At 40.7% G+C, this 23,216-nt stretch overlaps 2 protein-coding genes across 6 annotated transcripts in view; both read left to right on the forward strand.

Moving 5' to 3' along the window:
* PIK3CA (phosphatidylinositol-4,5-bisphosphate 3-kinase catalytic subunit alpha) overlaps window positions 1–14,299 on the forward strand; it is a 49,546-nt gene extending 35,247 nt beyond the window's left edge. Inside the window, exons 17-22 of the mRNA XM_056358490.1 lie at window positions 272–350; window positions 2,174–2,344; window positions 2,841–2,958; window positions 3,118–3,269; window positions 4,491–13,438; window positions 13,933–14,299. Of these exons, the coding sequence (XP_056214465.1) occupies window positions 272–350; window positions 2,174–2,344; window positions 2,841–2,958; window positions 3,118–3,269; window positions 4,491–4,761 (791 nt within the window). The 3' untranslated portion in view covers window positions 4,762–13,438; window positions 13,933–14,299. The remainder of the gene's footprint in view (window positions 1–271; window positions 351–2,173; window positions 2,345–2,840; window positions 2,959–3,117; window positions 3,270–4,490; window positions 13,439–13,932) is intronic.
* On the forward strand, window positions 13,391–21,054 carry ZNF639 (zinc finger protein 639). 5 transcript variants are annotated; one of them, XM_056358491.1, is made up of 7 exons: window positions 13,391–13,438; window positions 13,933–13,999; window positions 16,003–16,103; window positions 16,507–16,574; window positions 17,154–17,261; window positions 18,132–18,278; window positions 18,551–21,054. In XM_056358491.1, the coding sequence occupies exons 4-7, from the start codon at window positions 16,517–16,519 to the stop codon at window positions 19,696–19,698; spliced, it is 1,461 nt and encodes a 486-aa protein (XP_056214466.1). In that variant the 5' UTR covers window positions 13,391–13,438; window positions 13,933–13,999; window positions 16,003–16,103; window positions 16,507–16,516; the 3' UTR covers window positions 19,699–21,054. The 5 variants fall into 5 exon arrangements, with proteins under 5 accessions (XP_056214466.1, XP_056214470.1, XP_056214467.1 ...); XM_056358495.1 differs by having other exon boundaries at window positions 18,132–18,272; XM_056358492.1 differs by lacking the exons at window positions 13,391–13,438; window positions 13,933–13,999 and adding an exon at window positions 14,739–14,835.
* The last annotated feature ends 2,162 nt before the right edge of the window (window positions 21,055–23,216 follow it).

Here is a 23,216-nt window from a genome sequence, read left to right on the forward strand (position 1 = left end):
AATGCCTTCTAGATATTATGGATGTGTAATCTGTAATTCCATTGTCATGGTTTTACTGCACATTTTCAAACAGCTTTGAAACTGCCTACGCTACAGAGCTATATTCTCAACCATTTTAAACCTGCTTTTCTCTATTGAGAGAACAAAACCTACACTAAACTATACAAGCCTCACTTCCTTTAGACATACTTTTTGGGGGAAAAGTAAAATAAGATGTAACAATATTCTGATGTTACGAAATTTGCAATCTTTGTGTATTTGACTATTCCAGACTTGCGTCAGGACATGCTGACACTTCAGATAATTAGAATTATGGAAAACATCTGGCAAAATCAGGGTCTTGATCTAAGGTAAGCATTAGAGGTCATTCTCAAGCAATACTGTTCTTAATGGTTTTAGCGGTGGTTTGCTACAGTTACCAGAGATTGCTTCTGTTTTCCCAAGGGTAACAAATGAAATGCTATAAATAGGCATGTTTGTACATGTTAGAACTTTTTTTTAATGACCTTCAGTTAGCTGAACTACTGTATTCTGTTAAGATCAGATCATATTTGAAAAATACTTAAGACTCATTCAGTGGGTACAAGGGATCTACATACCAGGAACGGATACAAGAGCTAACACACAGCAGCCACACTGAGGTCTGCTGACTGTGTCTAGGATTTGCTTTAACAAGTTGCCAAACCTGCAGCCCTATTGAGTGATGACTCTGTTGTTGGTATCTTCATTTCAATACACAGAGTAGATATTAGCCGGTCTGATACGCATGCAGTTTCGCCACCTCCAAGTAGTCTGTGGGTACAGAAAAAAATCTTTTGAGGATCTAGAAAATTGTAACTCATCCCACTAAGGCCACTAAACTGTGTGTCTCTGTGGTACAGAAAATCCAACAGTCCAAAGTTTATGCCACATCCTTAAGAAAATAGATGAGTCTCACTGCTTTTCTTTGACCTCTAAATCAAGACTTTTATCTAAAAACACAAGTGTAGATAGATATTAAATATATTTCTAGTACCTGCAAATAAAGTGCTGTAATCAAGAGAAGTCCACCTCTGCAGCAACACCAACAGTCAGCTCTGCCACTGGCCTCACATTGCACTGGTGTTCCATAGATTCTCAGGTCTAATACAAAGCCATGATTGTCTTTTCTGGTTGGTGGTTTTTTTTTTTTACCATGCCATTACAAAAAACATTTCTCCGGTGTCCCTAGAAGGCTGGCTTACTCTGTAGGTGTGACTCGAAAAAGGAAACTTCAGGAGAGAAGAGGGCAGCTTTTAAAGGTACATGACCCTCTCTCCTCCATCTTTTAACAGAGGATGTTAAATACGGCAATGTCCTTTCAGTCTTTGAATAAAAGACTGGTTTTGACTTGGGTTTTCTCAGATAAAATGTTTTGAACACAACAGAAGAAATACAGACTGGAGGAGAGCGAGGGAAGAGGCCTTTGAAGGAAAAGGGAGGCAGAGGAATTAATTTCTTCTACTTGTAAAGAGAAAAATAGGCTACTGAGATTATCCTTTGAGTTTCACTTTATTGCAAAGAAAAAATTATTTATGATGATCTTTAAAAAGTCCATGAATAAACATCTGGATAAATTGTACTGTTGCTGAATGTAGATTCCAGTCACAATTCTGTAATATGTTCAGGTACTACTTAGAAACTTGTTTTGACGGTCCCGTGCTGGTATTACATACAATGCGTTACCTGCTGCTTGTTTACATTAACACGTGAGATCCTGACATTTGTTTTTTGAATGCTTGGAATCTCTCTAATACTTCACTCTGAATATAGTTGAATAGATTTTTTTTTTTTAAATCATGCTGAACACCTTTTAAGGATTTTTCCATTGTATTCCCCCAGGCCTCCAAAAATGTGTGAATAAAACTTTGCCTTAACCTTTTGTCCTGATACAAAACTGAAGATTGACATTGGTGGATACAGTGGCTGGCATGTTACTGTACAAATATCTGGTACACTTTTTTTCCACAAGACTAGTGACAGTACACCTATAAAACATTAAAACAGTTTTTCATAAACAGATTAACAGATGACACTTACCTGATAAGGGTTATTAACAACATATCTGTTGCTTGCTGTCCCAAAAGTTAACTCTGTTTAAAACAACCAAAAAAAAAAAAACCCCAAACAAAAACCAACCGTCTTTGTCTTTCAGGATGTTGCCTTATGGTTGTTTGTCTATTGGTGACTGTGTGGGGCTCATTGAGGTAGTGAGGAGCTCTCATACCATCATGCAGATTCAGTGTAAAGGAGGTTTGAAAGGAGCATTGCAGTTCAACAGCCATACATTGCATCAGTGGCTCAAGGACAAGAACAAAGGAGAAATGTGAGATTTCCTGTTGCTTGTTTTTCTTGCTCTTTGTGATGGGAACTTCAAGAGAACTAATGGGAAACTATGTCCATCTGGTGTTTTTTCTACCCTCATTTGCCTAGTACTCCTGCTTGTGGTGCTTTTCATGAGTTTAGGCGGTTGTGTGACTTCTCAGCAGTAGAGCGTAAATTGGGGGTAGAACTGTGACGATACGGCTTAAGTCTGTATTTTAACAGTAGCTCATCAAAATTAAAATGACTGGCCTTCAAAAGAGGGATAGTCACTTCAATAGCTAATTCTGTGATCTAGTTGTAAGTACAACTGGTTTTAAAGTATGCTGAATTTCTTCCTTAATTTGATAAAGTGATAAAGTCCAGGAACTCTGCTTCATTGAGAGAAAATAGAAGTTGGCTCTTCCCTAATGGAGAAAAAAAAAAAAAGAAAGAAAATCAGCACTTCTGTGGTGTTAGAATATCTGTAGGAAAGTGTCTCCTTTCTTTGTTTTCCGTAGGTATGATGCAGCTATTGACTTGTTTACACGTTCTTGTGCCGGCTACTGTGTTGCTACCTTTATTCTGGGCATTGGTGATCGCCACAATAGTAACATCATGGTAAAAGATGATGGACAAGTAAGATGTGGGGTTTTTCCTAAAAGCATAATCTCTCACTTTGATACGAGTGTGGTTTTTGTAAAAAAATAAAATCCCTCTGAACTGTATGATCATTTTACTAAGACATTATTTAAACAAGAAAATAATAACCTTAAAAAACCTTTCTCTCTTTCCAAGCTGTTTCACATTGACTTTGGGCACTTCCTTGATCACAAGAAGAAGAAATTTGGTTATAAGAGAGAGCGTGTGCCATTTGTCTTAACACAGGACTTTTTAATAGTGATTAGTAAAGGAGCCCAAGAATGTACTAAAACAAGGGAGTTTGAAAGGTGAGCCTTTTTGAAGTGTTTTAAGTTCTAGAGTATTTTGTACCTGAAAAGCACTTTGTACCTGAAAAGACCTCTAATAATTAGACCTTTTAACTGAAAAGGAGTATTTTAATTAGCTTGCAGTGGGTATGTTCTAATTCTTAAGTTGAAGATTAGCTATCAACGGGTAAATCAGTAGGTGATCTTAGCGTTTACATGGCTTTTGGTTCATGAAACCTTACTTCAGCTTTGCAGGCTCAGCACACATGTGAACAAAGAAAATCTTCAATACCTGAAACTTCCTTTTTATTTAGCATCCTTAATATTTATTTAAAATCTTCTTAGGATTGCATAACTGAAAAAAAATGAGAACTCTAAGTGTCAGGTGTAAGGCGCATTAGAGCCTTGCTGGTCACTCAGCAATATTCTCTCCTATAGCTGCTGTGATACCAGCTTTTCAGATAGCCTGTGTAATTTGTGACATTCTGCAGAACCTGCTAAGAAAGGAGAACATTAAAATAATAAAACATATATAAATTCTGTTGCTGTAATAATTTTAATATCTGTCTTTTTGTAGATTGAGTCTTTGAGAGGTTTCGGTTTTAATGTTAACTTCATTGGGGATGGGGGAAGAAGACAGGTTATAAATTATGCTATATCTGAATGCTGCAGTGAAGCTCTCCTCATTTTTTTTCTTAGCCTGACTAAAAGTGGTGATTTCAGCATAAACAGGCATTCCTCACCTAATGTTGTGATACAGCAAAATGCCTCAGTCTCTCCAGTACACTCTCCAGAGTATTTAAGGAGCAATAGCTACTGCCCTCATAAAACTACAGAAGAGAAGTGCATCTTCAGGATAACCAGGAAAGCACATCAGGAAACGTGCTTTGAAATCTGAAACGTCAGTAGCAATGACTAAAACGACTCTGTGAACTCCCCTAAACTTGGGTTGAATACTTGCACAAATTGCAAATGAGGTTTAAGGCTAGAAAGCCTGTCTTCATTTTGGTGGTTGTGTTAGTCTGACCACTGCTAATTCTTACAGAAATGAAGATAACCTGGCTAGGAAGATGAGTGTATTTTTTCAGCAATATTACGGTGTTCTTACTACACTAAGACTGTCTACTTTTTTCGTGACCGGTTACCTGAAAACTGTTGTGGAGGTGAAGTAACATGCATCTATTAGAGGAATACGCTGAGCAGTACACTGAGCTTTGTTTTTTTTCCCTCCGTCTCTTCCAGGTTTCAGGAGATGTGTTATAAGGCTTACCTAGCAATTCGGCAGCATGCCAATCTCTTCATAAATCTTTTCTCCATGATGCTTGGCTCAGGAATGCCAGAACTGCAGTCCTTTGATGATATTGCATACATTAGAAAGACCCTTGCATTGGACAAAACGGAGCAGGAAGCTCTTGAGTATTTCATGAAGCAAATGAATGATGCTCACCATGGTGGCTGGACAACAAAAATGGACTGGATCTTCCACACAATAAAGCAACATGCTTTGAACTGAAATGAAAGCAAAGCAAACAAGAACTGATAGCCCGCTTTGTGGGTACTGCACTGTTAATACCCATTAGCAGCAAAGACTGGTTGCATAGGAATTGCACAAACCATGAACAACATTAACATTTATGGCAAGAAGAGAGAAGAACTGTTCAGACAACTGTCAAAATAATGTAAAACAGGGTTTCAGATAGCACTAAAATTGTACACTTAAGGAATTAAGCTTTAGTATGATGTGTGACTTCATGTTATGCCTTAAGCCCAAAAAGGTAAACTTGGAAGAATGTTTCCTTTTTTCATGTGATAGGATAAATTAGAAGGAAGAAGAAAATAACGCTAGCATGAACATAGTCCATCACACATTACCTTAGACGTGGTACAGCAGATAGAGACTATGCTGGATTGAGAAGAGCGGAAAGAGAATTCGAGTGATAGTGAATATTTAAATGCAGCATAGTTTGAAGGGAAGGAGTTCTAGGCTCCAAGATCTAAAAACATTAGTGAGAGGACAGTGCCTTTTAAATGTGCTCAGAGGCATTAACACTGACGGGGTTTAGATGACCCTTTGATTTCTGGGTCCGTCACCTGCACAGTTTCTGAAAGCAGTAGGAAATAGGCCCATTCAGTATGGTGCTTCTTCTGCTCAGTATTTCTAGGGGTGCAATTCACATGTTCACAAAAACTCCCTATCATCCCCAAAAACTGACTAACCTGGAAATTGAATGGTCAGAATTGGGTTTAGTGCAACAGAGTTGTAGTGTTCATCTTAGGTTTGCTTTAATCTAACTTGAACTGAATAGATTTTTTTCATACATGTTTTCCAGAACCTAAAGAAAGGTGAGTTATTAAAATTATTGAAAGATTATTTTTTTATAAAGGCTATTTATATAATAGGAACTATTATTAATATATATTCTTTATTTACATGATTTGTCCAATATTCACTCTTTTAATTTTGCAGCCCAGTTCTATCTGTCCAAGACTCCCGTTTCCATTAACGTCACTGAAGGTGACCAGATATACTCCTAGGACCAAATTCAACCCTGGTGAAAGAGGACACAAGTACCATTGAAGTAGTGGGAGACACCCCCACTAACGCCAGAGGTGAACTTGGCCTGAGTGTCTTCAAAAAATTTTTGGGTATCACTCTTCACATTACTGAAGTGATATGCTGGCTATTCAAGGAACGTACATTTAAACCCTCAGTCTTTGGGTCCACCATTTCTCCTCTTTCTTCCTCCTTTGGAAGTGGTTGTTTAATCCAGTAACAGATACATCAGAAATAGCAATTAAGATTTTCAATATGATAAATAATAAGCAGCTCAACATACAGCAGATACGTTGGCTAGCTCAAAGCATGTGGAGTTACCAAACATTTTGTAGCTTTGTCTGTATTGTGTGTGTGTGTAATATATATATTTGTAAATGTAGTTGTTGTCCTCTAACACAATTACAATGTGTGCAATCCATTAAATTGGCACCACTTTTTGAAACTGCTCAGAGTACCAAGGATTTCAGATTGCCCTTATGCACAATTTCAGGTAGGACTGTTTTTTCTAATAATTAAACAGGATTTTTAATTGGTGAAGCCCATGATTCTGAGGGTGAGGTTAACCCTAACATTCTAAACTTGCTAGGCTGGTAGCACTTGGAGAGAATTCCAAAGGTCTGGAGCTTTCAGGGGTTCAGCTTGTTCAATTGCAAACGCGCACCGAGGTGCCACTCAGAAAGTGCAATACCATGTGTAATATAAAATATGCTGACAGTTGGTGTTAGATTAGAATATAAATATATAAATAAACTGTACTTTGTGCAGGCTGTACTGATGAGGTAAGGAGTGGTTGGCTTCATTTAGCAAATTGTAATATATTAAAAATGTGCAATCAATTACATTATGAAAGACTTTGGGGATTGTAAAGCCAAGACTTTGGTCTTTCAAGACACTTTCATAGTCAAGATCCTGCAGTTGATTACTGCACACACGGATACTTGATGCTGTGGAGGGAAACCTGTTTTTGTGAAAACTACAGAAGTTCCAAGAATAGTATAGGGAATGTGAAGTTTTATTTCCTTGGCTCTATTAAATACTTTTGGAGTACTCCAATAGACTGCCCATTACTCTTTTAGACTGTTACATATTCCTTTGTTCATACAAATATTTTAACTCCTGCTATATAATAATACCCTTGTATGTATTACTTTGCAGTCAACACTAACGATTTAGCTCTTCTAAAATATGGCTTAGTTTCAATTTAAATTTAGTTCACAATCTGAAAGCCTGTTGGCTGTAACTTAATTTAACTGAGTAAAACTGTTGCACAAATGCCACATTGGGTGCTATATTACATTATTTATCTGGTATTGAAACAATGCTTTACCTCGTTTATCTAAGAGACTGTCAGCCTTTTCCAGCCTGGATGAAAAGTTCAACTTGGATTTCTTGGATGTTATGAGCCCAGTGTCCTTTGTACTTTTTGCCCCTTTCTAGCCATTTACTTCTGTAAATACGAGTATAAACGTCTCTCAGTTCAAGCATAGTGTTCTGCACCTTTTTTTGTGCAAATAAAGGTGTGAGGAATCAGGCTATGTTTCCAAAAGTTACTGCAACTAAATGCTGTGCACAAGCTGTACAAAATTTTATAAATGCCAAATAGTAAAAGAAAGGAAACATCATAGCGATACAGACATAATATGGTTTGGGATAATGATAGCCTTTGAATAAAAAGAGAAGTAGGAAGAAGCTCATGAGCTTGAAGTAGTTGTTCTTACTGTAACCAGGATGAGCATTTGCAAAACATTCTGCCAGTGCTTCAGGAAAAAAAAATAGCCTTTTTTCATCTTCAGAGTGTTCAACTCCAGTTACTTCATCCTGTTACACCAGTGTTGCACTGATGTAACTGCACTGTAGACAGTGGCGGTACTATTTACTACATTGGTGTAAATGAGAGGATGTCATCTGTACTCAATATCGGGAAAAAATCTGCTTACAGACACTGAAAGCACCTGTATCTGAGCTCTAGGTTTTTACAGAGTTGCTTTGAATTCGGATTTTTATTTTTTTAACCATTCCCACTTCATGGAGAGTAGAAAATGATCCGTTTATTCTGAGAATCGGCTGCACAAAACACTAAGTAGCTTATTTTGAGCTTGAATTGAATCTGAACGCCTTGTTCCTGCAAAACTTTGTAGCAGGACTACCAAAGCAAGGAGCCCAGGACTGGGCCTTGTGTTTTATTACAGAGCATTAGGACATGGTAGTTTAGTGACACACAAATTTAAAACCAGTAATTTTTTCAACTGTGAAACTGTTTTTGATTTCATGACAGAACAGGCTGCTGCTGATAAGTTTTTTTTCTTAAAAATACATTCTTTGCTTTCCTGAAGATAGCAGAAAAAGCACCTGTACTGACTTCTGTATGCACACATCTCTGTTCTGAAAGGGTGCATTAGTAGTTTTTTCATCACTGAAACAGACTTTCAGTATAATTTTTAAAATAAAAGGCATTTAAATAAAACCAAAATTGTTAGTAGTTTGGTATCTTGTGGAGAAGATATAAGCCTGTATATTAAGGGCGATATAGAAATTGCCAAGCTTGTAGAGAACTTTGTATGTGATGACCCTGCTGTTGGTGGTTTGGAAGGTTGTTTTTGGTGTTGTGGTTTTTTTCCAACTTTCCTTTTAATGTAAAATATTAAATGCCCTTCAGCGGTCAGTAGCCCATGTTTGTTGACAATTTGAAGGTATTTTCTTTGCTTTGTCGTTTTATAACTGGCATGTTCCAATGTCTGTTCTTAATAATTGTGAATTCCTCCTGTTTTGCATGTCTGTACAGGTTGCAGACCCGGGCTGGACCCATTCAAAAACGAATATCAGAAAAGCCACTTGAAATTACTATTTTGATGTCTTTGACATCTTGAAAATGCTTCAAGTTAATGAAAATGGTGTGGTATTACAGAAAGAATTGTAACTTGCTGCTTCTAAGATTATTTTCTTTTAAACTGCTATTATCTTGTTGTAGTTTTACTTGAATGGAACAAGAACCACAGGTTTTTTTAATACTGTATAGCTGTGGATGTTGCAGACTGTTGAATCCCAGTTTAATTTTGCAATACATGTTTCATACAAATAATGATTTTCTTCTTTTTTTTTTTTCTCCATGCTGAAAGTTGTCTCAGTTTAGGTAAGGCTCTATCTGTCCAAAATGATGTGTAGCTCACCACCTCTGCGGTTGGTGTAGGATTTTATTTTTTTGGGGGGTGGGGTTTGTTTGTTTTATGTTTTACATCTGTGTTAGTCAAGGGAAGCCAACTGGAAACTGGATATAGAAGTTTTCTGTCTGCGTATGCTAACCAAATCTATAGGTTCTCTGATCTTGGAGAAATTCTGATTTCACCTTAATGCTGATAGAATGCTGACTTAATCATGATCACGATGGATTCACAACAGCATATGAACTCATAATTACACTACATGCGTATTAAAGTTTACTTGTATTGATTTGGTATGAAAAATGTTCTCTTAATGAGGAACGTTACTAGCAGCCCGTTTAAACACTTGGCAATGTTACTTTGAAATAGTCTTTAACTGGCCTTTTCAGCTCTCCAATTCCTAACTACTGTAATCTTGTCTGTACTTCTGGTCTTGAGACTTACAGGTTTTCTATTGCTTGCTAGTGTAAATGTTCCCTCTTCCTACTCTTTTTCACAGTATAAAGACTTGTTGAACCCATGCTTATGAGAAACAGTTGTTCTTAATTTGCAGTACAGTATTCTTGACTTCTGAGCTTTATGGGATAGACTTTTAAAAGCATGAGGTCTTACTGTGATAGCACTCCTGACACTAAGCCAGAGGTGGATCCCTCTGTCCCTGTCTCTCCCCTTCCCTCTCCAACACCCCTCTCCCCTAAAAAGGGACATGCCCATAGCGTAAGAACATAAAACGCTTGTCAGAGAAGATCAATTGAAGCAGTGCTCTGCCCGTACATTGACGCTCGTGTGCCCACTGGTTTATATAAATGTCTTCAGTTTAAGTGTCCTTGCTGTCACTTATGTACACAATGCAATTTTTCTTTCAGCATAAGGAAAGCCAAAAATACACTGTCTTTACTGTCGCTGAAATTCTGGTGCCAGATCCCCAGTAGCTATTAAACTGGTTCAGGTACTATTTAGTTCAGTGTAATTGCATCAATTTTGTTAGGAACCTGTTCCAGTAATAAAATTAATCACAGTTAAACCTAATGTAATTGTATTGTTGAAGTCATAAAAAGGCCAATTTAAGCAGAAGCTGTTTCTCCTAAGAATCTTATGTTGTAGTTTAGTTAATTCTTAAGAGCCAAAGCACAGGTATTCATAGATGCAATCCTCTTTGCCTTGTTTCTTTGCTTTTTTTAATCTATTTCTAGGCTTCATTAATAGTGTTCTATATCCTGAATTACCAGCTGCCCAAGGCTGTCCAGAGTTGTCTTACTGTTTCATTTGGGAAGGGGAAAGAAAAGGAAAAGATAGCGATGAATTCTCCTCTTCTGCTACAGCTGCTGCACTCCAGATTCTTAATTTCCTCTTGTGAAGATAAATGTGTAATTCATCATCTGGGAATATCATACTTTTCTCTTGCCCCCTCTCACTTCTGAATATCTGCATATGCTATCAAAATCCACTTCCCTGGCAGAGAGGATTTAAAATGTATATAGCTGCAGTCTGATGTTCTGGATTCTCAGGCTTGGATTTTTGAAAGTAGTGTTGTCATTGTAACTAGCACCACAATTGAAAGAATTTTCACAGAATCACTGACGTTGGCAGAGACCTCTGGAGATCATCTAGTCCCGCCACCTTGTTTGAAGCAGGATGAGATAGAGCAGGTCGCCCAGGACATAATCCAGTTGAGGTTCGGGTCTGCCCTAGTAAGAAGAGTCCACAGTTGAATTTTTTTCTTAATGTTTGTATGAAATTTCTTCTATTTGCCTAATGCCCTTTCAGTGGGCAGCTCTGAGAAAAGCCTTGCCTGTTGTCTTCGCTTCTCTCCATCACATATTTATATACATTGATGAGATGCTCCTTGAGCTACCTCTTCATCTAGCTAAACAGTCTCAGCTCTCGGCCGCCTCTCCTGTTCATCATCTTCATGGCCCTTGGCTGGACCCGTTCCAGTACATCCATGTCTGGCTTGTACTAGGGAGCCCAGCACTGGACCCAGCACTCCAGGTGTGGCCTCCCCAGTGCTGAGCAGAAGGGCAGGATGAAGTCTCGCTTTCCTTGACCTGCTGGTGATGCTCTTCATAAATCAGCTCAGGGTCATGTTGGCATTTTGGATAAATAGAGCCCAGGAGGGTGTAATCACTTGATGCTTATGCCTATCTTTGTTGAAGCTGGTAGCAGTTACATATCTGCATCAAAAGGAGAGTGTAAACACCCACTGATGCTTGAAATATCTCTTAATGAGACAATTATCTTTGAAATAACCACTACTGGGGAGGGGGTGGGGGGATGTTGCCATGTGTATGTCATTATGTGATAAAGGTCCTGTGGTAAATAGTTAGAAAGCAAGACATTTGTAGTAATAATGGGCCAAAAAAATATTTTAAGATGCAGCAAGATGCATGTGTTGTCATACTAAGAATAGTCTTGCACTTACTTAAAAAAAAGTACTTAAAAAAAGAAAAAAAAAAACCACAAAAAACCCCACACAACCCTTTTTTTTTTTTTTCCCCTTCTGCTGTGCTACTCTAACAAAAGTTTGGCCTATGATACTTACTGTAGTTCATGTTCATGGGAAACTGTAAAAATCTGCTTTTTATTTATCTTTGCGGTCTGTATCACATGCTGTTTATTAAAAAAAACCCTACTTTTGGTTTTTATCACACTTGAGTGTTAATGTATATATACTAACAACTAAATTAAAATAATATGGTTGGTACACTCGTGAATCCTGAAGTGAGAATTGAAGAAATCTTCAGTCTTGGTGGTGGGATTTGGTGTGGCAGCTCTGCTTTTGAAAAAGGCTGGAAGAATGGAGATAGAAATTTTGTACATATGTTAATTTGGGCAGCAACAGAAATAGAATTTGCATTATTTATGGGTGGGAAGTCCTAGATGCATGTAGCATTTGGTCTTGTACATGTTGATCCTCAAAATAAGTAACTTTTTTAGATGATAGCTGTAAATGTTTTGATGGGAACAGATGTTACTGAAATTTCAACTGGACGGTTTTAAGGCCCCTGCTAAATCAATCCTTTGTGTTTTCATTACCAAAACTATATTTAAAAAAAACAAACAAAAACAAAAACCAAGGAAACTAGGCTGTATTTTTGTATCTAATACTAACTTTGAAAGTGAGAAACTTACTTTAGAAGTCACTCACTGGCAAGTACAAGAGCATGGGGCTGTAATGGAATTGTTTCTGTGGACATGTTGGTCTACTTTGAACTTGAGTAGCTAACAAACCTATTGTGGGAAGGATTTGAGCTCTCTTGCTGAGAATTTCACTTTTTGGGAGGGATGAGGGAAGTGTCAGGGTTTTTAATCGGGTCGCTTCTACACATCTCTGTTCCCAGTTAGCTTCAAACTGTGTATGCTGCTCGGTTCTGTTTCAGATCACCACTGCCTAGCTTTGAAGAGGGCTGTGCTCCAGCAGGTGCTCAGTCTGCACTGGATCAAACTCCATAATTAAAGGTGCACATCATTATCTTGACACTTATCAAGCTGAGCTCTAGCCTGGAGAAAGCAAAGTCACTAGCTATACTTGGATTCAAAGCAGCTTGTTCAGTAACCTGAACTAACAGATTAAACTTGTGTTCGTTACAGTGTAAGGTGAGGTTTACCTTTTTTAGTAACTATGAAATGGGTATGAGTGGTTACTACCTTGTTTTAAATGCACAGGATTGCTCAGGGAAAGGGGAAGGTCAGTTCTTGTTCAAATGCAGATCATTAGACTTTACTGCCATGACCATGGTGTGGTTTGTTTGGGGTTTTTTTGGGGGTAGTTCCAAGTCACTTATCTTGAAAGTATCGAAAAGTTACAGAAAAATTGCAAAATAGCACTGGTTATTTGGAACCAGAAGTGTGATTCGCAGTGTGGGCAGTTCAGTGTGGGAATCTCAGTAAGCCCTCCTGACTTTGCTCAGAACCCAGTCTGGTTTCCAACCTGCCTCGAAAGACTTGATCAAAAATTTGAGCCTATGCAACAAAGGAGCAGGAAAACTGAAGCTGGGCAAGATAAACTCCTGTATGTCCTTTTAAACACTAAGAAATCTACCTTCAGCAAAGGTTATGGTAAGCTACGCTTACTGCTTTCATTGAAGAAGGAGTTGACTCAGTTCTCCTTACTTCAGTAAAGATACCCCCTTGCTCCTTAACACGAACATCATCTGTGTTGCTCGATCTAAATGATAACGTGACTGTCATGCTGGCTTTTCTTCTACTTCCAGTTGGAATGGGTTCTGAGTGATTAAAACCTGACCCAGAGCTGTCTGAGCATCCCAAGCATGTGGTCATTTAGCAAATGAGACTAAATTAGACTTTTCTATCTAAAGCGTTGATGCCATGGTTTGCCTGTGACTGAACTGGATCTACAGCTTCAAATGTGATCCTCCTCACATGTTTTTCTTTCACTCAACGTCTTGTCTTTTCATGTGATGTAGGTGTTGTTCGGCTGCGCTGCTCTGTGTGGAGAAGAAATCAATCACAAGGTACAGAAGACCTATTGTGCTTTGTTAGCCTGAGTTTGTCTGGCCAAGCAGGACTGAATTCAAAGGGTTGGGTGGGGTGTGGGTTTTGTTTTTTTTTTCCTTTCCCTTGTCAAATTAGGGATTTTAAGTTCTCGTTACTGCCCCCCGGTGAGAACTGGGGAAAGTGGGGTTTTTTTGGAGTATTTACATGGAAAAAAAAAATTGGTGAATACAGGGAGAACTGTGTAGGCACCTCCCCATTTGGGTGGTTGTAACCCGTTGGAGAGCTTTACACAAACTGTCCTGGAGTAACCTCATCTGTGGCTGGAATAAATGGCAGAGAACAAACTGAACTGGGATGCCAGGATGTTGTTTGATTAGTAACTTGGCTCGGGAGATAATAGATACACCATGTTTGTTCAATTCCTGAGTGCTCAGCAGTGTGCCTTCAAAAGGGCACCTCTAGTTATATTTATGCTGCTTACTATCCCATCAAAACTTCTGTGTGACCACAGGATGAAGCTCTGCCCAAATTGCATCACCCAAAAGAAATGTTTCCAACTTCCAGGACAAAAGCTAAAGGTAGGATTTTACAAACAGCAAGTCCAGCCTCAACTTCCAGCTAATGAGTAAAACTCAGACCAGAAGCAGGGTATAACTTCTTTTAATAATTCGTGGAGCAACATCATCAGGGATGTTGTAGATTCTCTGCTAATTGAAAGCTTGATCTTAAAATAAGGTAATGTCAGGATAAGCCAGAGTGGAATAGCTCAGTGAGAGAAATGCTTGGTAAAAACCGGTCATCTGTTTTAAGTCATCTAAATGTCTGTAATAGTCTCCCTTCTGTCTCCAAAATAAATTACTGGATATTTTGAAAAATAAGATGCTGTTTGAAATATTCTTCTTTCTGGAGAAATGTAACTTACTAATCTTTCCTGTGATGTTAAAAAAAAATGAAGTGAGCAAACCAGGTGATTCTTTTGTGATTATAAATCTGGAAAGTTCTGAAAAGGGACCAAGTTGCTTATTTTAATTCTCCAACCGTTAATTGACATGGATTCTTCTGTACCGCAGCTTTAAGAGACAGCAGCAGTAACAAAAAGGGTAAGTTTGTGCTTTACGAGGTTCTGGCTTTGGTACCCAGCTCCTCTGCTGGGAGATACGAACCCGGGCAAAGCCCGCAGCTGCGGCTGTGCGGGTGGCGGCGCAGCCGTGAGCTGTCGGGATGCTGGAGCGATCAGATTAATTCAAGGTTTATTTTGCGCCGCCCCCGGTGTCAGGGCGGGGGTCGGGCGGCGCTGGCGCGGCCCCCAGGGGGCGCCATGACGGCGGCCGGCCCGGCCCCGCCCCGCCCCTTCCCCCGCGGGGAGCGCCGCGTCCGGAGGCGCAGCGGCCCGGCGCCGGGCGCGGAGCGGAAGGTGAGTCCCGGCGGGGAGGCAGGAGGGGAGCGGCCGCCGGCGGCGCCCGCAGCCCGGGGCTGTGCCGCGGCTCCGCCGGCGCCCGCCTCCCTCCGCCTCCGTCCTCCGCCGGGCGCGGCTCGCCTGCCCCGGCCCTCGCCCTGCGCCCGCTCCCATTTTACCCGCCCCGGCGCCATTTGAAGCGCGAACCCGCGCCCGCCGCCCCCAGGCGAGGGGCCCGCCCGCCGCCGCCCGGGGCCGGGGAGTGACTCACGCTGCGCGGCGGGGCCGGGCCCGGCCGGCGGCGCTGCCCGGCGGAGGCTGCGGGCTGGGCCCTCTCTCCGCCGCCCAGGCGCGGCCGCGGCTGCGCCCCCGGGCCGGGGGTGCCGAGCGGCGCGGCAGCCCCGCTCCCGCCCGCCTTTCCCCGCTGCGGCCTCCGCGCAGGCCGCGGGGGCTCCGGGCAGGCAGGTGTGGGGCCTCTGCGCCTTCCCCCTGGCCGCGGCGGGGGGGCGCCCCGGGTAGAGCCGCCGGGGAGGAGCAGCCGGCGCTGTGGGCCCGTCCCCGGGAGGCTGAGCCCCGCTAACGGCACAGCCCGCCGCCTCCCTGCGCCGTGGGTGCTGCCCCGCCGCCAGAAAAAGCCGTGAGGGCATTCGATACATCTAGGCCGTGATACAATGTTAAGAAACCCTGCTTTTCCCGTGTTAGTCTCCTCTTAAAATAAAATTTTCATCCAGACAGTTATTGCTTTGATAATTTCGTGAGAACAGCATTTACTTGATGGGGGCCTTTTTTGCCTGCCGTCACCTCTGGCGGGTGGCATTGCCTCCAGAAGATCCTGGCCCCGAAGTGCTCTAGCATCAGCGTAAACCACACGGGATTCCATGCCTCCATCCCTTTCTTCTTCAAAACTGTTTGGGCCAGTGTATAGCTTGAGTATTTTTGGTGTCATCTCCAGATATTTTCCTGTTACCAGGAGCTGCCAAGTGCAGAGAAAGCCAACTAACCTGGTACAAAAAGAAAACAAATGCTACTGCATCGACCTTAATCATTTTGATGCTCTAACCCAAAATTAATTGCTACTTTTTATGTTGTTTCTACCTTCAATTTCCATAGCTTTGATCTTAGTAATACTTGTGTTTTCAATTATTTTTGTTTTGTGCTAGTTTTTAAAATGCTGTTGTTCCGTAGGTGAAAATCTCAAGCTGATCTATTTGCTACATGTGGAAGCTGTACAGCTATCAGCTGCTTAGCTGCTCTGCTTGCTGATACAGAAGTGTCTAGGATTTTTGGTAAGAGAGAATGACTTCAGTTAGTTTTTCAGCATTAAAACTTTACCTGAAGGACTCGGCCTCAGCATGTCTGGTCTCTGACAAAAGGCGACAGGGTGCTGGAGAGCTGCCTTGTACGTAACACTGAGCACTTGAGTGCCTGGAGCCCTGAGCTGTCTGTCTTCATGGTGAACCTTCCTTTGTTCAAGGGCAGAAATAGGAAATTAGACTTCAGGAGCTGTGTGCATTAAATGTGTTCTTAACGGTAACAAAATGGGCTGGGGGACAAGAAAGGAGAGTAGGGAAAACTTGTATTTAATGTGTGGATTTTCAAAACGTTTGTATTGTTTCATGGAGCTGTGAAAGATAAACTAGATACAAACAAGTCTAATTCTTGAATATTTTTACTTTACAATTAATTTAGACTGTTCAAAATGAATGAACACCCTAAAAAGAGGAAAAGGAAGACTCTACATCCTTCTCGATATTCAGGTCAGTCTAAAGTTTTGAGTTATGTACGCTTCAGGAAGTTTATTTTTTCTCAGAATAATTGCTTTATGAGAAGGGACCTCATGTGCTAATTAATGCAAAACAAGTAATGTAAAGGGCATGAGAAGTCTTGGTCTGAATGTATTGAGTATCCTCTCTGTGTGCTTCACTGTTCAGCCACTTCCAGTCAAGCATCTGAACGGTTTTGTTCTGTACTCCCTGCAAATGGGGAAACTTGCTGAAGCTACAGAATGGAAGATGATTCTACTAACACGCAAGGGGAGAAGTTTTGTAAAATTTGGTTTGGAGGGGGGGTGTCCAGAAGTGTTCAGCACTGGACAAACTGTGGTCCTGTCACTGTCTTCAGTGGGAGCAGAGTTTAGTAATGACTGTATCGAATACTCCAAACATCAGGGCAACAGCTGGAAGTTGTAAATTGCAACAGGAACGTTATCAGGCCAGCACACTATTTCTCCCAACACAACAAGCAGAAGTGTGGCCAGTGAAGACAGTTTTGGCGAGCAGATAGGTATGTAGCTACATCAATGTGCTGGCATTAAAACTTCCCTTTGTTTGTTTCAGATTCTTCAGGTGCAAGCAAATACATAGACAACAGTGGGATTTTTTCTGACCACTGCTATAGTGTCTGTTCTATGAAACAGCCAGATACAAAGTTTTCTGAAAACAGAGGTAAGACTACGTTCTGGGGCCTTGTTCTGCAGTTCTTTACTAAGTGTGCCATGCTTCTGTTCATAGAAGTAAACAGAACACAAAATATTTAGCGGGTGATTTCTGAGCATCATTATGATCTGCTATGCCGTAGACTGGTAGAAGGGTGTTTAACTGTCATAACTGAAATACAGTTTTCAAAGTAGAAACTTTGACAACAATGGTGACAAAAAGATCCTTCAATTCTACAACGTTTATAACTATGATTGGACTAATTTATCTAAATATCTGCTAGCTAGGTAATGTAAAGCTGATGTAAATAATCAGAGTTCAGATGAGATTCACCAGCAATTGCATTGGAGAGTCCTTGTTTTATAGAAAATAAAATGCGTGTTTATAAAACGTCCACAAGTAGATGTAACACTTAGCAGAGCAAATGTGAGCATGGATTTTTATTATATTTAGTTTTCTTTTCACTCTAACAAATGAGCCAGCAAGTCTCCAGAAGTCTTAAAAAGTTAAGTATTTTAAAGTGTGATGTCCAGAATACTTAAGAATATTTTTTTTAAATTGTGTCTTTAAAATGTAAGTTTCATTAAGGATTTTAATCCTTAATTATGACTGATCCTTAATCAACTGACTATTTTTTGCTGAAATTTTAAAGACAGAGTTGCCACCTTTTGAATTTTCTTGTGTTGTCTTCTGTAGGTATGGAAGAAATGTCGAAGGCGTTGTTACTTTCTTTAATGTAGGTTATGATGTGATTAGTATATAAAGAATAAGTAAATTATTACTTAGACCATCTTATACCATAAGATCTGTGGTTAAATCAAAGAATCACTGATGTTACGGACAAACGATGACCAGGTGATTGTTGTTGTATCTTTGCAGGTAGATTCCACAGTCCTGCGCAGAGCTTAGACACAGATGATGACGGGAGTCCAGTGCATGCTGGGACTTCTCAGTGGAGTGGGTCACATTCAAACATCGTGGGGTTACACTATACAGACCCTACTAAAAAGAAGGATAAAGGTAAAGGTCAGTGTGTTTTTGCAGCTTAGGCGCTGGGAAGCTGGAAAGCACGGCTGCTGGCTTTTAACCTAACTTTTTTTGCTTTGACAGAAGAGGTGAAGGATTTGTAGCTCATGTTAGTTATTTGTTAGTTAAACATAAAATACAGTCTGGCTGGGTAAAAGTAACTGCTTTTTGAATTTGTAAGCTGCTACAACTAACTGAAAATTTAAATATGGAACTGGGTGTTCTGCAGGGTTTTTTAACTTTTTGGTTTTATTACCCATTTCCTCTTCCAGATAAAGGTACTAATAATGGGACGTGCAGAGACTTATGTGATTCACCTATATTTAGTGACAGCCCTACAGAAGAAGAGAAACCTCTAGATATTCAGACGGTAGAAATTTCTACAACAGAAGTGAATGCTGTGGAAGTTCACGATATTGAAACACAAACTGTGTCGCCTGAGAAGCTAGAAGCTGAGGACCTAGAGGACATCCCTCTGGAAACCTGTAAAATCTTTGAGAAGAACCAGGCTTTGAATATCACAGCTCAACAGAAATGGCCTTTGCTGAGAGCTAACAGCAGTGGCTTGTACAAGTGTGAGCTCTGTGAGTTTAACAGCAAATACTTCTCTGATTTAAAGCAGCACATGATCCTGAAGCATAAGACATGTACAGACACTCACGTCTGTAAAGTTTGTAAAGAAAGCTTTTCCAGCAAAGTGCAACTTATTGAACATGTAAAACTACATGAGGAGGATCCATACATCTGTAAATACTGCGATTACAAAACAGTGATATTTGAGAATCTGAGTCAGCACATAGCAGACACGCACTTCAATGACCACCTTTACTGGTGTGAGCAGTGTGATATGCAGTTCTCCTCGAGCAGCGAGTTGTACCTGCACTTCCAGGAGCACAGCTGTGATGAGCAGTATTTGTGTCAGTTCTGTGAGCATGAAACCAATGATCCAGAAGATCTGCACAGCCATGTGGTGAATGAACATGCATGTCGACTGATAGAGTTAAGCGACAGCTATAACAACAAGGAGCGTGGACAGTTCAGTCTCATAAACAAAATCAGTTTTGACAAGTGCAAAAACTTCTTTGTATGCCAGGTGTGTGGCTTTAGGAGCAGGCTGCATACAAATGTCAACAGGCATGTAGCTATTGAGCACACCAAAATATTCCCTCATGTTTGTGATGACTGTGGGAAGGGCTTTTCAGGTATGTTGGAATATTGCAAGCATTTAAGCTCTCATTTATCTGAAGGGATTTATTTGTGTCAATACTGTGAATATTCAACAGGACAGATTGAAGACCTTAAAACTCATTTGGATTTCAGGCATTCAGCAGATTTGCCTCATAAATGTACTGATTGTTTAATGAGATTTGGAAATGAAAAAGATCTTTTAAGTCATCTTCAGATACATGAGACAGCATGATTACTTTGTTTCCCTGTAATCAATTTGTTAGAATTGGAATTAATTTCCAGTCACGGAAATGTGATATTAAATACAATTTTAACAGCAGTTTTACAATGCGAATGTTTTCATCTTTATATCACCAAAGCATGTATAACAACTTGGTGTTGTGAATTTCCTTACCTAGAGGTTTTGGTAGGAATAATCGCATTTACAGTGCAATTGATCAGATTTGGGGGGTGGGGGAACACATGACAGTGGGAGTAGTTGCATGCTGTGACTGCAGCAGTTCTGGTGGTCATCCCACAGTTTCACATCTGATGTACAAGACCAGCTCTTGAGTTCAAAAAGGGACAAAGAGAAAGCCAACACCAAGTTCCATGCTTAAGTAACACCATCCTGATCTCAATTGCGTATGCAGCTCGTGTTACCCTCTGTGTCAGCAGGTCGTTGTGCTGATGTTTAGCAAATTGCAGCAGCCTGCTAAAGATAAGGGTGTTCCAAAAATTCCCAGGCATGGACATTTCCAAATTCACATACCAGCCTGCGTTCCCCACATCATACTGTTGATAAGGTTTTAAAATTGTCCTGTTTTTCTCTTGGGGTACCTATCCAACCTCATTGTTTACTCTCTTTGTTCAGTGCTTAATTTCAATTCCTGTCTGTGGAACTGTCCAACAACAGTCTCTTCCATACATATACTACAGACCTCCCACATGATTTTTGTCTCCCTTATTTACCTTCAGTTCCTATCTTTGAATGCACCAAGAAGAGTCACCTTGCTTGCCTGTAGACTGGGTCATGTGTTAAGGAGTAATTGTAAGGGAAATTGCAAAGTGATCCAGCTGAGAATGTACAAAGTGTGATTTTCTTATCTAAAATTTTAATGTAGCTCTCACCTGAAATTATATCGCCAACCTCATTTAGAGCAAGCCTCTATTAGTCTATATTTTGTATACTTGTAATTAGCTTTCCACTGCTAGTAATTTGAGTACTGTTCCTTTAATTCTGTTAATTTTAAACTTTCCTATATACTGGCTTGAAACACTGGTACAGTACAAACATTTTATTAACTTTAATCACTTTCAAATGATTTAACACATCTTTTCAGCTCAGATAGTGCTGTTCTGCCGTTATAATCATGAGAAGTGAATTTTTACAATTCATTCTGTAGCTGTGTTTCTAGTGGATACTTGCACAGGTAAAAATAATGGTGAGGTCATTTAGATTGTACTAGTTACCAGAGTGAAATTACCCGTAAATTAGTGGTGGAGTTTACATTTCCTTCTGTATTGATTGTAAATTTGTAATGTAATATTGTCTAAAGTAAGCTTTGTATAGATATAATTAATGTATAAAACATTTCTCGATCAGTGAGATTTGGTGTTATCAGCTTCAAGATGTGCAAAGGTCTTTGCATTTGCTTTTTAAAGCTAAGGATAAAAATTGGCTGAATATAGTCAGTTTATGAGTGTTCCGATTTCTAGAGAAGCATTTCTGGAAGGTCTATGAACTAGTTGGTGTGTATTTTTTTGTAGCAGGCAAGACCATTTTCATCATTTTGAAGTGCTGATTTACTACTGAATCTTCCATGCAGTCACTGAAAAGGGCAACCTGATGGTGTCCTGACTGTAGTTTATTAGTCTGTTGTATAGAGAATGACGGTGTCTGTGGTAGAATTTTGCATTTCTTATTTTGAGCACATTCATCCTGGCTGGCTTGAAACGGTAGCAGTAATATAGTTAACAAAGCACTAATAAGAATTATTTTACATATGGAAAGTTAATTTTGTTCATATGTGTATATCAGGGTGGGGGGAGGAAAGCTGCTTCTCTTAAAACCCTGCTCTTGGTGATGACACACAGGTGGAATGGCAAGACTGAGCTCTCTGGAGAAAGCTGCTCCAGGTGACAGTGACAAGAAGTGGAAAAAAAGGCATTAAAAAAAAAAGAAAACCAAAACCCACAAAATAAGTGGGCTTAAGTGCGTACGTTCCTATAAACCAGCATTGTCCCACACAGGAAAGGTGGTCTTTTGTAAAAGCACAAGCCCTGTGGTACTGAAAACTTGCTTGTTGACTCCTGAGTAACTTCATGTCTATCTTGGAGTTCTGTTATTTATAATCTCTAAACTGGGAATGAAAAAAACACCCCGTAGGAATGCTACGAAGCCAAATCATTCCTAACTAAAAATTCACCCCACAGGGTCCAACTAGGACACCTTTTCAAGTTTTTCTTAGGTTGGATTTTATAAATAAGGAACTAATGTTAATATTTTTCTATTTAATATCTATCAGAAAGTAAATTGAAATGGAGAGGAGTAGCTTGCCTTGTTTTACCTTGGCAGGAATGCAAGTAGGGTATCGGCTTCCCTGTGATCAGCATGGTAAAAGGAGAAAGAGATTAAGTAGCACAAAAAATAGGTAATGAGTGGAGTCTCTCTAGAAGTTGGAAGGCCAAAAGTGATCACTGTGTGCCAAGGACAGGGTGTTGTCCCCATCGAAGGACAAAAGTTTGGTTTGTTTATGCGAAGCACATAAGTGGAAGGTCAGTGCGCTGATTGCTGCACAGAGGTGAACCAAGAGCAGGGGCATGCGGCTGGTCCGGTACTGCCAGAGACTGCTGCCTTAACCCTGTAGCTTCAGCAATTCAGCCAAGTCGTGAATGAGAGAAATTAACTGTACTAATTGAAGTATGTCAGTATTATTTGGTTTTGTTTTTTTTTTCCTCTGAGTCACTTTGTGTGTCACTCGGTTGTTCATTACACTGATACCAGCGAGACTCATAGAATGCTGTTCCTGCAGTAAAACTAGAAGCTATACAAAATCACTACTGGGTTTTGGAGCTGTTTTGTATTTGGAAGTAAATTGTATTGGATTATTTGGTTTTCAGACATTTGAGCCTTCAGGTTGTGTTGTGTATTTCAGCTTCCCCGATCATGTTTGTTACTGAACAAAGGAACTTTTTTTTACAGTAAAGATCATTGACTTCTAAACAAAGTTTAAATCCCCCCAATTACTGCAGGAACTTAAAATACATCTAGTTAGTAATTCTCAACTAACGTGCTCTCTGTGTTTATTAAATGTCATTAATTTTCGTTGCGTGCGGTGGTTCTGATTCTTACGCTCTCATACCCCATGTGTGCATTACCCGTGCTTTTAACTCCCCGGAGTACAGCGCTGGCGCTGGAGCGGACTCGCAGGGCGCCGAGGCGGCCCCCGGCCGCAGCCCTGCCTCCCTGGCTCTGTCCCAGGGCCCCGGGCAGCGCGGCAGCCGCGGTCACCCGGCCAGGCCCGGCGCCCCTCAGCTCGGGCACGTCCGCCGGCCGGGCCCGCGCCGCCGGCCGCGGGGGGCTGAGCCGGCTCTTCCCGCTGCCGGGGGTGCTGCCCATAGCGGCCCGCGCCCGCCTCCATTTCACGAGCGGCCCCCCCGCCTCTGCCCGCTCCTCCTCTGCCCTCGCTGAAGATGGCGGCCGCCCCGCCCCCCTGGGCCCTCACTAAAAATGGCGGCCCCTTCCCGCCCGCCGCGGGCGGATCCGGG

Source organism: Falco biarmicus, chromosome 13 (genome assembly GCF_023638135.1).
Source record: "Falco biarmicus isolate bFalBia1 chromosome 13, bFalBia1.pri, whole genome shotgun sequence".
Classification (NCBI taxonomy): domain Eukaryota; kingdom Metazoa; phylum Chordata; class Aves; order Falconiformes; family Falconidae; genus Falco; species Falco biarmicus.

Excerpts from the sequence above, each read along its gene's own strand:
- ZNF639 (XM_056358491.1), top strand. The coding sequence starts at position 16,517 with ATGAATGAACACCCTAAAAAGAGGAAAAGGAAGACTCTACATCCTTCT. Across the intron at positions 16,575-17,153 it reads ACATCCTTCTCGATATTCAG|ATTCTTCAGGTGCAAGCAAA; the intron begins GTCAGTCTAAAG and ends TGTTTGTTTCAG. Across the intron at positions 18,279-18,550 it reads AAAGAAGGATAAAGGTAAAG|ATAAAGGTACTAATAATGGG; the intron begins GTCAGTGTGTTT and ends TTCCTCTTCCAG.